Source organism: Girardinichthys multiradiatus, chromosome 8 (genome assembly GCF_021462225.1).
Source record: "Girardinichthys multiradiatus isolate DD_20200921_A chromosome 8, DD_fGirMul_XY1, whole genome shotgun sequence".
Taxonomy (NCBI): domain Eukaryota; kingdom Metazoa; phylum Chordata; class Actinopteri; order Cyprinodontiformes; family Goodeidae; genus Girardinichthys; species Girardinichthys multiradiatus.
Genome location: NC_061801.1, coordinates 17165724 through 17181360, shown reverse-complemented (window position 1 = coordinate 17181360; position 15637 = coordinate 17165724). Strand labels below are relative to the sequence as shown.

General features: G+C 42.4%; 2 protein-coding genes and 1 non-coding gene across 3 annotated transcripts in view; all 3 read left to right on the top strand.

Moving 5' to 3' along the window:
• The first annotated feature begins 969 nt into the window (after positions 1-969).
• Positions 970-4202, top strand: rpl37 (ribosomal protein L37). Its single transcript, XM_047372243.1, has 5 exons — positions 970-988; positions 1564-1677; positions 2338-2473; positions 2621-2705; positions 4096-4202. The coding sequence occupies exons 2-5, from the start codon at positions 1675-1677 to the stop codon at positions 4163-4165; spliced, it is 294 nt and encodes a 97-aa protein (XP_047228199.1). The 5' UTR covers positions 970-988; positions 1564-1674; the 3' UTR covers positions 4166-4202.
• Positions 2182-2261, top strand: LOC124873172. The gene has a single exon (XR_007039465.1). It is a non-coding gene; the product is annotated as a small nucleolar RNA SNORD72 (small nucleolar RNA).
• Positions 4203-4347: 145 nt separating the features above from the next.
• The window catches only part of pdcl (phosducin-like), a 42779-nt gene continuing 31489 nt past the window's right edge, over positions 4348-15637 (top strand). Inside the window, exons 1-2 of the mRNA XM_047373507.1 lie at positions 4348-6967; positions 7117-7200. Of these exons, the coding sequence (XP_047229463.1) occupies positions 6961-6967; positions 7117-7200 (91 nt within the window). The 5' untranslated portion in view covers positions 4348-6960. The remainder of the gene's footprint in view (positions 6968-7116; positions 7201-15637) is intronic.

The following is a 15637-nucleotide window of genomic DNA, read 5'->3' as shown; positions in this document are numbered from 1 at the left end:
AAGCCAGAACCACTGGGTCTTCCAAACATTTCCCCTTTTCTGCAGCTTCAACCGAAGTCACACTGACAAAAATATGTCAATTTACTTTTTATTTTCCGTTGTTCAACATTTCCTCCAGTAGTTTTTTTTAGCACACAACTGCTGTCTAATGGTGTGACGTTCAGGGCACAACTCTGCAGGTGTTTAAAATGACCTGTGAAAATTGTGCCAATGATTTGTAGCATGTGCATAAAGTAGTAAAGAGCATTCATGAAGTAAACTACTGTCTGACAGCCTTAGCTGTTCATACATTTTGTCAAACAACGGGACAATGATCTAAATATACAGCAGAGTATTAAAAAAATCAAGCTGATTTTACAGATTTCATTGATCTGCTCTTTGTTATCACTGCCATGCTCAACCTGACGAAAGCACATAGGTAAGAATGCAATGATAGATACAAGTTTATTTAAATCAGCATGTACCAAATAATCATAAGGAGGGATCCAGGGCTGGACAGGGACTCAATAGCCGTACTGGACTTTCACCTGAATAGGATCTTGGAAGTAGTCTTAAAATCTCCCTTTCCGTGATTCACCTGTGTTTCAGTTTTGAGTTTGTTTCCCTGCTTATGTTCTCTAGTTGTGGTTATTTCAGTTCATTTATGATGGATAAGGTTTTTGGTTCATTCTTGTGTTTAGATATTTGTTACTTTCCTGACTTCTCTGTGTTCTCACTCATCTGTTAATTAGCCTCCGTCCTTCAGTTGTCCCTCTTCTACCTGCCACCAGCTGCTCCACATTTCACCTGATTAGCCCTAATAGTTCATTGGTTATTTCCCACACCACCTCTGTTTTTAGACTCTCTGGTTTTCATTGCACCCCTGACTGGATCCTTCTGTTTGCTTACTTGGCTCATGTCAGTTGTTGTTCCTTATGATCTGTGGGTTTTTTTTGGGCCCTGTGTTGCCAGTGCTCTGCCTGTATTTCAAGCCTTGTTCCAGAGTTTTGTAAGTTTTCTTATTCTCACTATTAAATCTTATTTTGGCTCCACCACGTTCTACATTTGGGTCTTCCTTCAACTGCATTATGACATTTTGTATCTAGGGGCAAAAATTTACTTTCTAGCTGAGATGGAATGTGATGATCTTCATAATTTTGTAACTATCAAGTTGGTTTGACAGTCGAGGATAACACATTCATTTTGACAGATTAAAAAGAAATTCTATTTTTTTTGCCATCATCAAACAAAGGGGTGAGGATTGAAGTGAACGTCCTTCTGCGGTCCTTTGTCCAACTTAAATCTGGTGTCTTGCTGTGTGAATATGTTCTTTGGGTTGTTGTAGGACTACATTCCTGCTGCTGGATGTTAATCTGCACCCAAAATGCTGACATTTTAACCTTTAGTTTTTGAGTGATTCTTAAGTTCCCCTCCATCGTTCTCTTTATGTCTACCACTCAACCTTACTCTTACAAAGAATGTTTTTTTTTTTTGAGACGTGTTCATTTTTTCTGTGGGTACGTGCAGGCTTTTAAGAATGATATATAGCATTTATTGATGGTGACCCCTTCCTCTCATCCCTAGCCATTTTAAAAGAAGGACTAATTTCTCTGCTACACCGGACGTAGTACGGATGTAATTTGATGTTGTGCCGGCTCCTCTTCCGGTCTCTTTTCCCACAGCCATTGGGCGAAAATGGTAAGAAGCAATGCTGGCAAAGAGAAATCTTTCAACATCTGTTTAATCAGATGTTTATTTGAAACAAACTGGCAGTTTTTTGTTAACGTATATGTAGCGGCATCTTTTAGTTAAAGTATTTTTGAGATAAACCATGCTGTTAGTAAAGTTAATTTATGTTTCTGCGGCACCTTTGTAGCATTTTTTGCTAGCGTTAGCGTCAAGTGTTCAGTGCAAAGAACGAGATTAAAGTTAACCAGAAGGATGATTAATAATTAAGTAAAGACTCATTTTAATTCTATTTGAAGAGTTTTGTATAAATACTACCTTAAGTTATCTATTGACGTAACTAGTTATTTGTTTTGAATGTTTAGCAGAGCTAATTCATTGCCGTACAAGTCAGAACATTTCAAACTCGACTTCTCTTTGCACAATAGACTTTGACTCCTGTTTATATTAATAATGCAGACAGTCATTTAAGTTATGAATTAATGTTGCATCATTCACAGCCATCTCGATGTGTTAGTCTTGTCAATGATGTTGCCAAACACAAATGTCTGAACGTATGACTTTCTGTGATTCGTTTATATCTGCTGAGACAAGACATTAACAGATTTAGAGCGCCACTTGAGGTTTTGATGAATTTGCCTCTGACCTCCATGGTCTTTCTCCTCCTCTCAGACCAAGGGAACATCATCATTCGGTAAGCGCCGAAACAAGACGCACACCCTGTGCCGTCGTTGTGGGGCCAAGGCCTATCATCTGCAGAAGTCCAGCTGCGGCAAGTGTGGCTACCCCGAGAAGCGCAAGAGAAAGTGTAAGTTCTTACATATACTGCATGAGGCTCAAGTACATGTGTGTCCTATGTTGGGATATTCTACATAACTACAATTTATCTTACCTAATAGGGACTTGCTGTATATCACATTTTTGTTTTTTTAAAAGTACTCTATTTTGATTGTAGACAACTGGAGCGCCAAGGCAAAGAGGAGGAACACCACTGGGACAGGCCGTCTGAGGCACCTGAAGGTTGTCTACCGCAGATTCAGGTGGGGAATATAGCTGAGTCCTAGTCGAATAAAATGTTGCAGCTTGAAATGATTTAACATGTCCCATTGACATCCCTGTAAAAACCTGTTTTTTTTTTCCTGTAAGAAGTCTGAAAATAAGACAACTGATGAAGATAAGGGTTTTAAGATGTTAGACTTAAACCTCAACTTTCCATTTATGTGGAGTGTTCCAGGGCAAGATATTTAGTTTCCTCTGTGTTCTTCACTTAATGAGTTAAGGATCTAAATGAATGCATGGAAATGCCCCAAAGATGACAAATTGTTCAAAGTAAAGTTGGACTGATGAGACACGGATGTTAGGAAAACTTCACTGAAAATGTGTTTTGTTGACCTCACAAATTGTTGGGTAAGAGAAACACTGTCAAACTGATGCAAGCTACAAACACTGGGAATGTTGACATTCCCTGCAGGAAATATAAACGAAACTCTTCCCGCTAACTTTTAATCCACTGAAATGTTAAGGTGTGTGTGTGTATACACAAACCCTGGTAGACTTTCTTTTTTTTTATTAAAAATGTTTAACCAAGATGTTGGAAAAGTACAGAATTTCTATCAACATGGATAATGTCTTGTGTGTGGTTTCAGTGAAAACTAAGCACAAATATTGGTATCAACGGTTATAGTTGGATTATTAACTAAACAAACTTTCTTGTAGTGTAGGAGTTTCTTAGTTTACAACAGTCTCTTGGTAAACTAAGGATCTGAGGGGAAATTCTTTCAGGTTAACCATGAGGATGATTTATTGGTCTTTACTTTAGTCATAAACAAAAATCATCAGCCAAGCATCTTGGAATTCCACTTGTGTAAAGTTTGAGATAAAACCGAATTTAGTTTTTTGCCCCAGAACAGATTTGGTGTTGTAGAAATGCTACATGGCATTTGTGGAAGATGAAATCTGCAACATCTTGTTCCTAAATGTACATTTATGCTGTTTATTCATAGTTATATGCTATTTTTTAAAGTTTTTTTTTAATGGAAATTTATCAATGAACACCAAGGCAAATGTGTAGGTTCATTTTCACTAGAAACCAAAATGACTAAAAATGGAGACTTAAAAGTGGCGATATTTATATTTTCATTATGCATTACTTCATTGCTTATACTGATGAACGAGGGAGTGGTTCTAATTGGTTTACTGGCGGGGACCTTGGATGATGGTTCTTTCTATTCCAAGCTTAAATGTAATATTACTCTTTTTGTTTTTTGAAGAGCTGATTGAGTAACCAGCCTAGACAATAAGTATAGGCCAAGGCTAGCATGACAAATTTGAGCTTTTCAGCTGACATAAAATGTTACACAATTGTGAACAAACTCAAGTACATTGTGCCTTTTGCACAATTTTTAAATGGCTTTTGTTAATATTTTGCAGGAATGGTTTCCGGGAAGGTACCACGCCCAAACCCAGACGTGCTGCAGTGGCCGCCTCCAGCTCATCCTAAATGACACATTTTTGGTTAAATAAATGTGGTAACTTGAGGTGTCATTTCTTTGTCCGATTTATTTGGTTTTCGGTGGGCATGAGGCGGATCAGTTGGACATCAGTTTAAGACCAGAACATTGTGCTTTGTTCTGGATGGCCTAAGGATTTCTGGTTTTTCAATTTGCACTTTATTTTCGCTAAAATACTTTTTCCGTTGTAAAGAAAAACATCGGAGTGGAGCAAACTACACATTGTAATTGTTGGCATAAAAAAAATATTCTTGATTTGACATTTTATGATTTAACAAGGAAAAAAAATCTTAATTTGCCAATAAACATGCTAACAGAAAATATCTGTGTATCAAAATGCAGCTCCCACCTTAAGTTTCTAGTGGGATCCTGACATTTGTATTTTTCTTCAGGCCTAAAGGATATGTCTCTTAGCCCCCCACCCCACATACTTTTAATGTGAGCTGCCTTGATTAGTATGAAAGGTATGGTTTTCAGTGTCAGAAGACCAACATTTTCTAAAATATCCTCAACATACAGTGACAATGAGTGGTGACATGATACACCGTAGTTCTCATTTCCTGAATTGTTTAAAAGACCACACTTTTATCAGTCCCTCTCTAAAGTGGGTTGCTGTCATTGCTTTTTTTAAGATTGGATTTTCATTATGAATTGGCTGTATATTTTTGTAAAATTTCTCCTTTTTAAATTAAAAAAAGTACCATAGTCTAACCAATTTAAATGTCAAGTGTTTGGGCCAAAAGCACAATTACAGGCATGTTTGTCAATCAAGTCTTTGACGTTGTACAAGTGGCATTTCTAGAGCCCTGAATAAAAAGCTCATCTGGCAGACAAAGCATATGAACAGTTTATTCAGCTGATGAGAATAACATCCTTTCAAAGGTTTCTGGAGTCTTGTTTGTGATTTAGGATGTTTCATTTATGATTGGAACCATTTCTATGTGACAGCTGGACACATAATGTATTTTTGCACAACACTAACTGCAGTTCAGCTAAGCAGCTGCTTGTGGGCACACTGTTCAGAAAACATCTGCTGAGCTGAAGTCCAGGAGTCCCTCTGTTTTACTCATCCAGTGATCTGCCTGAAATTTATTTGTTAGTGGCAGTAGCCCTTGTAATCAGGAAAATAACAGCTAAGAGAAAAGTTTGGGGGCTATGAAATATTTAAAAAGCACCAAACAATGCTGAAATGTCTCAGGAGATGACTGTGTTTACAAGTGAGTCAAATGGTTTAATTTTGAGTAAGGCTGGAAAATACCAGATGAGGCACCAGTATGAAGACAAGCTGCTTACCTCAGAAATGGAGGATATTGTTCAAAAATGATTTTGTGCAGTGGATTTGCAACCTGTACAGGGTGTACCCCACATCTACCTTAATGACCACTGGAGATGGGCACCAGGCCCCCTCCCATGACGCTTCAAGGACAAGAAGTTGACGGTGGATGTAAGATGCTAAAGAATCAGTTTTATTCAAGTTTGTAAGCACAAGGAACATGACTGGTTCCACTTTGCTAATAAAGATGTTTTAAATATAAAAAGTATTTTTTGGGGAAATGACAAGCTTTTTTTAAAAATATGTATACAAAGAAAGACGGTTGAATTAGTGCAAATATGCATGGTATCAGGCTGGGCCCTCTGTTAGGGGTTAGTCAGAAAGACAGTCTAGGGAAAAACTCTGGCAGCTTGGTTTGGAAAGAGTGCTCTATATTGCCGACTTGAAGGTAAAAGTCTTAGCAGTTTGTCTCCAGCGTGCATTGGGCCTGCAGATATTTTAGCTGCCCTTTCCCTGACCCTAGAACTATACAAGTTGATGGAAGGAAACTAGGAATGACCTAATGTTGGGTAAATAAATACCTGATACTTGAATGAGAAAACAGATTTTTACAACAAGGAAAAAAAAAAAGCTAATGGTTTTCCAACAAATGTAAATATTTTATCTGTTGTGAGATCTGGCGAGCTGACCTGTGACCTCTAACATCAGTCTGGTTTCAATCACATAAGTGTGGCAGCAGCATTTCTCAACATTTTTTGCGTACTGGTGCCTGGTTTCACACAGCTAACACGCTCCTCCACCTCTGGCAAAGTGGTGCTTTTGGCCAGCCTCCATAGTTTACGTTTTGCTCCCATCACTTTCACTGCAATCTAGTTTACTATCTTTTATTTTTGATAGGTTGCTGCAGTAATTACAATTCCCATACTCTAGGGATAATCAGACTTTACTCTATTCCTGCTTTAATTCAGTGAATAAAAATCTCAGATTGTAAATCAGGGTTTTGTATAAAATGTTTCAAATATATACATACACTTAAGAATTTTACATGTGTATATTCTGATTGCCTGGGATGTTAAGTGTACCAAAAAGTTAGCAAATAATCAAATCTTTGTAAAAGAATAATATGATGAATGAAAATAAAAAAAAAATTAAATTAAAAGCATTTGTGTAAAACTCATTTGAATTGGACAATAATATGCCAGGAGGCAGTCATGAGAAATTATACATATCCAAGTCCACCAACAGGAGGTGATAAAGAGCGTTTGCCTGAGACCACCATCCACTTTCTACTTTTCCCATCTGATGGGAGGTGGTGAGACACAGGAGTTCTCAGAAATGGGAGGTAACCTGTTGGACAGCTAGTCCCGTTGCTCTGTAACTCTGTCCTTCAGCTGCTGAATCCTCTTCCTCTGAGTCTCACCCTGCTTGCATCTCCACTGTAGCTTGGATTATTGCACTCTTCCTACTGTTCTATTAATTGGAATGACATCTTCCTGAACTGAGGCTGCTGTGATGAGAGGTAAGTGTCTGCACTTGCAACCCCTATTTGTGCTCCTCTTGTATCGGCATGCACAAGGGGCTCAAACTAGGGTGAGATGTGGTTGCTATGTGTTGAGTTTTTAAACTGCTTTAAAGCACACACTGATTGAAGCCTTTTTTCCCCCAAAGCCTCTGTCCTTGGATCCTTTTGTGCTCTTCTCGTGCTCCTGCAGGAGCCTGCATGCCAAGGGGATGAGGTTACAACCAGTACAGGTGGGTAAGAAAGTCTGTTTTAACCCATGCTGTTAGTCTCTGAGGAGCTGGAAATGAGGCAGGAAATACGTGGAATTTGAATCAGGGCAAAGGAAAGCGTGTTTTCATTATTCCTCTGGGTTTTATCAGGTCTTCCTCTGAACATGATGGATTGGGTTGCTATAGGGGTATTAGGCATTCCAGCTGCCAGGAAAACAAGGGCACGTTTTGGCAGGCAGATTCCTGGTGTTTAAACGGAATCTGCAGGCACATAGACAGATTGGCACCATCTTCTTTCTCAACTTTATGAAAAAAAAAAAGAAACAAAGAAGACAAAGTCCTCTTGTTACAAAACATCATCTGCAAAGAAAATAAATGCGAAAAGCCCCCAAAATCAATCAAATAAATAATTCTGATACTGTTTTTACTATTAAATTAAAAAAAGAAAAGATAATATTTAGAAGGAAAAGCTTTTTGGTCATCTGCATAGAAAATCACTGCTAAGAAAATGGATTATGATGAGAATTTTGCAGACAGAGTCCTGGTGTTTTAAAAAAATCATCCTTAGTGAAAATTTCTGCTAAGGAAATCAGTTACATGGAAAATTCTGACACCATATTCTTTTAAAACAATTAAAAAGACTAAACTTAAAGCCAACTAATCATTAATCTGAACTGCATGCATCAAACAATACAATACCGACATAATTTCAGCTTCTAACACATGCTTGAAAGTGGGGAACTTTCAAGATGACTTTTTTTGGTCTGTCTTGTATGAACACATTCCCTTCTCGCTCCTGTGCAGACTATACACCTTCTCGTCCTCAAGTGAATATTATCAGCTTTCACACATTCCTCACCTTTTGTACTTTATCTGATTTCATTATCTTTCATGCTTCGTCTCACGTGTCATTTTCCAGACAGAATAGCAGTCATTGTTTTGGCAATCTCTGGAAAAACTCATCTCAACAGGAACCTTTTTGTCTAATCCTGAATTCCTGACTCAGTCCCAGCTATTTATCGTGTTTCTCTTTATTCTTTATTATTCCGTCTTCTTCTTATTATTCTGGTTGCTTCCGTACACTTTTTGATTTGCTACTCCTCCTGCATACTTTGTGCTATTTCAACCATTCAAATTTCACAATATTCAGCCCTTTCAGGACATTCCGGCTATGACTTTTGGTATTTATACCTTTTATACTTTTTAAAATATTCAGCTTTTTATGTTTTTTTTGCTCCCATTGAAATGAATGGGAAACCTCAAAAGTTTTGCTAAAACTTTACTGTTTTTGCCATTTAACTACTTCTGCATACTTTCAGCTAGAAACACCATTCAACTTTTAAAATACTTTCACAGCCTTCTGCTATTATTGTATAATTCAATGTTTTGATATCTTTTACAGTTTTTCTACAATTTGGATTCAAACTTTATTACAATTTTTACAGATTTTCAGTTTTATAATGTAATCCAATGATGGAATGCTCGTGTCGTTAGAGTGTACACTCTAGGTTTTTGAATAACCTGAAAAAGAACGAACAAACTCTCTTCACTCGCTCAATTTTCACTCTACCTATACAAATTATACATCAAAAACGTAGAATGCTCTTTCGCGGTCAAAAAATTTTTTGGATACCTTTTATCGTTTTCTCATGAAGTACGTTTGTTTGAGTGTGAAAAATTCACCTTCACTCAGGTTAAAAATGGTCAAAATTATCCAATTTTTCACAGGGTCACACCTCCCAGACAGATTTTTGAGAAGCTCCATGATTGGATCAGTTGACAGTTTTTCTTTGCTGTTTCTGCTATTTCTTTCTGCTATTTATCAGATTTCAGCTGATATTCTGCTGTCAACCTTTGCCACGTTCTGCCAGCTTTCAACAGGAGTTTAGCATTTCTGTTCTCTTCTAATTCATTAAATCTCAGCAGATTGTCTGCAGTCAATTTCAGCTTGTTTCTGCCAGCTTTCAGCTAAAAATGTCAGCTTTCAGCATTCACACTGCAGGAAATGCAAATATTTCTAATTTTCAATTATAAGTCTCATTAGTTTGTATTTGTGGTTATGCTAGGCAAACCTGAATGACCTGTGAAGTCAGATATATAGCTGTCAGGTGTGGTTTCTGGTCAGATGAAGCTCTTCTAGAGAGACGGGATAAAGCGTGTCTTTGAAAAAGCAGTGAAATATATATATATATATATATATAAGTCCCTCCAAGTGCTTTCATTCTGACATTACGGCCCCATGGCAGAACTACAGGGGTTGGACAATGAAACTGAAACACCTGGTTTTAGACCACAATAATTTATTAGTATGGTGTAGGGCCTCCTTTTGCGGCCAATACAGCGTCAATTCGTCTTGGGAATGACATATACAAGTCCTCCACAGTGGTGTTGTGGAATTTTCTTATCAAAGTGGGTAGAAGTTGACTCATAACAAGAGAAAATCCGGACTTTGTCTTATAAGTTTTATTCAAAGGCATTCAGCGTTTGAAGACCCTGACACTGAGGTTAGTCAGTGAAACAGAGCCACGAACAGAAATCACAAACAGTATTTATACCAAAAATGAGGGTGTTATCTCAACTTCAAAGAGTTTTAGAAATATGGCCCCTAGACCCTCCCCGGGTCAGAGTTAACAAAGTTATTTATGAGGGCACCCATCTACCTTCCCTTGAAATATACACTTCAGGAAGTGTTAACCATAAAACTCTCCAGCATTTGAATTTAGAGTCCATCTGCTCTAAATAACAGAACACTAATAAAACACAGAGGTCAGAGGAGAGAGGTGAAGGGAATATCAGAGCACTTTAAAAGAATTTTCCATTACAGTGGTCAGAGGGATTTTAAGCCATTCTTCTTGCAGGATAGTGGCCAGGTCACTACGTGATACTGGTGGAGGAAAACGTTTCCTGACTCGCTCCTCCAAAACACCCCAAAGTGGCTCAATAATATTTAGATCTGGTGACTGTGCAGGCCATGGGAGATGTTCAACTTCACTTTCATGTTCATCAAACCAATCTTTCACCAGTCTTGCTGTGTGTATTGGTGCATTGTCATCCTGATACACGGCACCGCCTTCAGGATACAATGTTTGAACCATTGGATGCACATGGTCCTCAAGAATGGTTCGGTAGTCCTTGGCAGTGAGTATTGGGCCAAGGGAATGCCATGATATGGCAGCCCAAACCATCACTGATCCACCCCCATGCTTCACTCTGGGCATGCAACAGTCTGGATGGTACGCTTCTTTGGGGCTTCTCCACACCGTGATTCTCCCGGATGTGGGGAAAACAGTAAAGGTGGACTCATCAGAGAACAATACATGTTTCACATTGTCCACAGCCCAAGATTTGCACTCCTTGCACCATTGAAACCGACGTTTGGCATTGGCATGAGTGACCAAAGGTTTGGCTATAGCAGCCCGGCCGTGTATATTGACCCTGTAGAGCTCCCGACAGACAGTTCTGGTGGAAACAGGAGAGTTGAGGTGCACATTTAATTCTGCCGTGATTTGGACAGCCGTGGTTTTATGTTTTTTGGATAAAATCCGGGTTAGCACCCGAACATCCCTTTCAGACAGCTTCCTCTTGCGTCCACAGTTAATCCTGTTGGATGTGGTTCGTCCTTCTTGGTGGTATGCTGACATTACCCTGGATACCGTGGCTCTTGATACATCACAAAGACTTGCTGTCTTGGTCACAGATGCGCCAGCAAGATGTGCACCAACAATTTATCCTCTTTTGAACTCTGGTATGTCACCCATAATGTTGTGTGCATTTCAATATTTTGAGCAAAACTGTGCTCTTACCCTGCTAATTGAACCTTCACACTCTGCTCTTACTGATGCAATGTGCAATCAATGAAGACTGGCTACCAGGCTGGTCCAATTTAGCCATGAAACCTCCCACACTAAAATGACAGGTGTTCCAGTTTCATTGTCCCTCTACAGAAATTATTTTAAGTTTAAATTTCAGTTTTTCGACGTTTCGTAGTTCATCACACATCTCTCACTATGTGCATATGTACAAATTTACTTAGTATGATGTGGCATCATTAGACAATCATTTCTGAGGGTTTCTGTCATGTTGATACAAGCACGTGTGACCTTGTTAAATTAAGCCACACATTTCCTGTTTCCTCTGTCCATAAATGAACAATGGACTTTTTATTCCCATACTGTGCCTGGGAGAAAAAAAACTCTATGTCTATGTCTATGTCTATGTTATCTTGATACATTTTCTCCACGTTAAATGTTCCAACATTCTACGGCTTATCTGAATACACTAACTGATAACAGTAGGAAGCTGTTACATAACCCAGTCTGGGTGCCGGCGCCCCTACTGTTTACTAATCAACTCATTATGTTGCTCTTGTTTGATTTGTAAGAATCCTTTTTTTTTTTCCAACCTGTTTTTTTTTTTGTTTTTTTTTACCGTGTCCTGTCTGGCAGAGTAGCGCTCAGAATTGTTGTCTGAGTGCCAAGAAATTACCCAACAGATTTACTTTCACAAGCAGAGCATCACAGCTAATGCTTTAAAGCTCTGCTTGATATTTATAAAAGAAACTTTATTATAAACTTCTTTGGCAATATTTCAATTGTTATGGACACAGAGACTGAAATGAAAAGGAAAAAAGAAGCTCGAAAAAGAGAGAGATGGGGCAAAAGGGAAAACGGGGAGAAAAAGAGAGAAAGAAGGATGAAGAGAATACAAGATTACACCCTGCTTGCTTATACAACTGCAGCTGTTTTTTTTTTAACAAAATAGTACATGGTACTTATGAATGTAAAATGTACTTAGTGAGAGGTGCAGCCCAATATAGAACATCTATGTATCTGTCATCACCTGAAGCTTAACACCTCTGAGTATGAGTGTGGACGTGCTTTTGTATACAAGGTTTCTCCACAAAAATATGCAATAGCGAGTGTGAGGACCCACAGACCTGCCTCATGGTCCCTGGACGGACACTGAGGAGATCCGAGCCACAGACATCCAAAGGCCCCCCAAAGCACAGGAACCCCAGGAAAACCACCGCTGGGACTACTGCCACCCCCCCCAGAGAAGAGCAGTGGAGAGTCCCATGGGAGCCACCCAGCAGCGACAGTGCAGAATCCAGAGCCCGACAGAGCCCAGGGCGCCAGGCCCCGGCAAGCAGCCACCGGAAGTGAGCCAGCACACACCAAAGCACCCAGCCCCGGACACCGAGGACCACAAGTACACCAGCGGGCAGAGACTCCAACCACCGGCAGGTAGTGTGGTGGGGAGGAAATAGGCCCCCCATATTATGGATCCAGCTGATCCAGGAGAGGGAGCAGTCCAAGACCCAGCCTGTCACAAAAACAGGCACACACAGTCACAATCACCCACTCCCACCCTCATGCATACACATAAAATCACTCGCACCCAACGTAATGACAAACAACAATGGATGTCATACACTCACTCACACTCCCCATGCATACGCTATACTCCCAGGTCCAGGCACCGGTACCCCCTAGGGGCAACCGGACCCAGGAGGTGGTCCCCTTCCCTCCTGGGGCAGAGACAGGCAGACAGCACCGCCCAGACCCGGGTGACCCCGGCCCGGCCACCACCCCCCCACCCGAACCCAGTCCCCAACAACCCCCATCCACCTCCGGAGAGGGGGCTATGTACAAAAGAGGGGTCCACATGGCTCAAACCAGCCCGCCAACCGGAGCCGCCCCAGGACGGAGCAGTCCCGACCCCCCAGTGAGCTCCGATCCCAACCCCATGAGTCTCCCACCCCCAGTGAACCCCAACATGAACCTCCCCACAGGACCACCCCCAACAAGGACACCGATATCGAACACATGCCCCTGAACCCAAACGCCACAAATCCCCTCCCCCACAGGAGCACACCCCCACAGGTGAACTCCATAGCCGAGAAGCCGATGAAGCCACACCCACACAGGGCAAGCTCCACACACAGCACACAGCCCCGCTCTAAGCACCCCCGCCGCACCCGCTCCCCCATCACACAGCACGCCGCAACAGCAAGGCAAGGGCCCCGCACAACGCCACCCCCGCCCACTGGCGCAACAGGGCAGACCCCACCGAGCACCACATCCACAACAGGAACCCCGACCCCGCACCATGACAGGACAAACTCACCCACCAAGAGGTCGCCGGCCAGCGGCAGGCACCCAGGGCCAGTGACCCCTACCACGCCCCCCTCAGCCACAAAAGACACTACATCACTGCACCTGCAACAACCGCCCAGGGGCCGAGATCCAAGGGAACCCAAGCGATCCCGAGAGAGACGAAACGTCAGCACCAGACAAGACCCGACCCCGAACCCCAGCCCAGACCCGACTAGAGGGCCCACTCCCTCTCCCAGCCTCCGACCACAGATGTGAAATAGCGAACGGGGGTGTGAAAAGACCCCAAGCCTGCCCCCGCCAGCTCAAATGTGGTGTTGATGCGTGTTGTTTTATTGTGCATTTAAAACTCTGAAACCTCAATGTCTACATGGAATTGAACCCTTAGAGGTGAGCGCAGGCACCAGAGGTTAGGCTACTAGGATATCCTCCCGCTTGATGCCATTGAGTGCGCCCACCCCCAAGGCCTTACATGTGAATGTCTTGAAAATGTTATAAGTGAGAGTGTCTAAGTTGTACAACAAAATTGGGGCACAGGCTGCCATGGGAAAACCCTTGCGGCACTCCACTGGTGCACCCGCACTCCAAGGCCCTCCATGAGTGGTAATGTGATAGAGCTGGCGGAGGGATGTGTCCGGGGATGGGGAGGGTAGGACAGGGGAGCAAACCGCTCTCCCAGGGAACCCCCGAACCACCCAGACCCTCAGACCTCGATCCCCAGCCCCCTTACCCAGTCCGCCGCCCGAAGTAGCCACCGAACACCAACAAAAAGGAACCACCGCCCCAACACCACAGCACGCCATACAGCGGAGGACGGAATGCAGCAAAGAGCACCCAAAGCAAAAGCTGCACACAAAACAAACTGCGCAAATGCGTCCCCACCAGCCCCCCAAAAACAAAGCCCCCCGCGAAAGTGCACCCCCAACAAAAAAGAAGAACCGCAGCATCCAGGTCCTAGAACATGCCCGACACCCATACCCCTGCCAGAAGCAGCCCCGCAAGAAGACCCACCCGAAGGCCCACAAAAGGCAAGAGAGCCCACCCAGCCAAAACCCATCCGGAAGCCGAGACCAGTCCACCCCGAGACCAACCCCAGCCAGCCCACATACTCGAACCATGCAGACCCCTCCGAACCCCCTTCCCAGACAGAAAAGGGACTGACGTCAGTAACCGGAAGCAAGACAAGGAACCAGAAATCGAGCTGGAACCACCCAAGGCCAACCACCGATCCCCACCCCAGAAGGAAACCTACACCCACCCCAACAACTCCCAGAGCACATAAGACATTGGACACCCAGGTTGACCCCGCCCCACCCCCTCCCGCAGACCCTCCGCCCCGCCAGCAGAATGTGCTCCTTGAAGGAAGGAGCACCTGCAATGAGATGGGACCTACCCGCCAGTTTCGGAGGCCCACCGATGCACCATTTGTAAGAATACTAAAGTGGAAAAGAATCAATTTGCTGTTTTAATGTTTAGGAATGTTGTGTCCCAGGCGGTCATGCAAGTCATCCAGAGTTATTGGCCAAAGGTTTTGCTGCAGCATACAAGCCTTGAAACAGTTCATGCTTCAGTTAACCCTAATAGAAAGATAGATTGAAACTGCTGATTAGTGCAGTTATGGTGGGATGAAGTGTTCATATCCCTTGAACCTTTTTTACACCTGGCCTGGCTCTGTGTCTACCTGTGACACCTTTCTGGAGAGGGGCATCGTCCGAGCTTGTGCTGACAACAACTTAATGCTCACCCTCTACCGATGATCCACATGGCCCTGTCTTTTAGTGTTTAACCCTTTCTCTCTCCTAGACATGGCGATTGACTAAGCTTTTACTGTGACTAACTCTATGTGCTCTTTTTCAGACCCTAACTTTGGAAACTGGCTTAGAGTTTATCTGTTCTTTCTTTCTAGGTGAAACGACCAAACATTTACTTTTCCTTCCCATAGAAAGGACTCCTGGATCAGTGCTTCTTTGTTCTCTTTGTGTCTCTGCTCTGTTCTATCAAACCCCCAGTCGGTCGTGGCAGATGGCCACTCACACTGAGCCTGGTTCTGCTGGAGGTTTCTTTCTGTTAAAAGGGAGTTTTTCCTCTCCACTGTCGCTACATGCATGCTCAGTATGAGGGATTGCTGCAAAGTCAACGCCAGTGACTGTCCACTGTCTCTACATGCTACATCCGGGAGGAGTCAATGCTGCAAGTCACTGACTGGATGCAATCTACTGGGTTTCCTTAGACAGAAATTTTTTTTATCCAATTTGAATAAAGAACTAACTCTGACTGCACTGTTCAATGGTTAGGACTAATTGGAATGTATGTACCTGACGGTTGTGAAGTGCCTTGAGACAACA

Bases quoted from the DNA above. Each gene is read 5' to 3' on its own strand.
- rpl37 (XM_047372243.1), top strand. The intron at 2,474-2,620 runs GTAAGTTCTTAC...TTTTGATTGTAG, and splicing joins CGAGAAGCGCAAGAGAAAGT to ACAACTGGAGCGCCAAGGCA. The intron at 2,706-4,095 runs GTGGGGAATATA...AATATTTTGCAG, and splicing joins GTTGTCTACCGCAGATTCAG to GAATGGTTTCCGGGAAGGTA.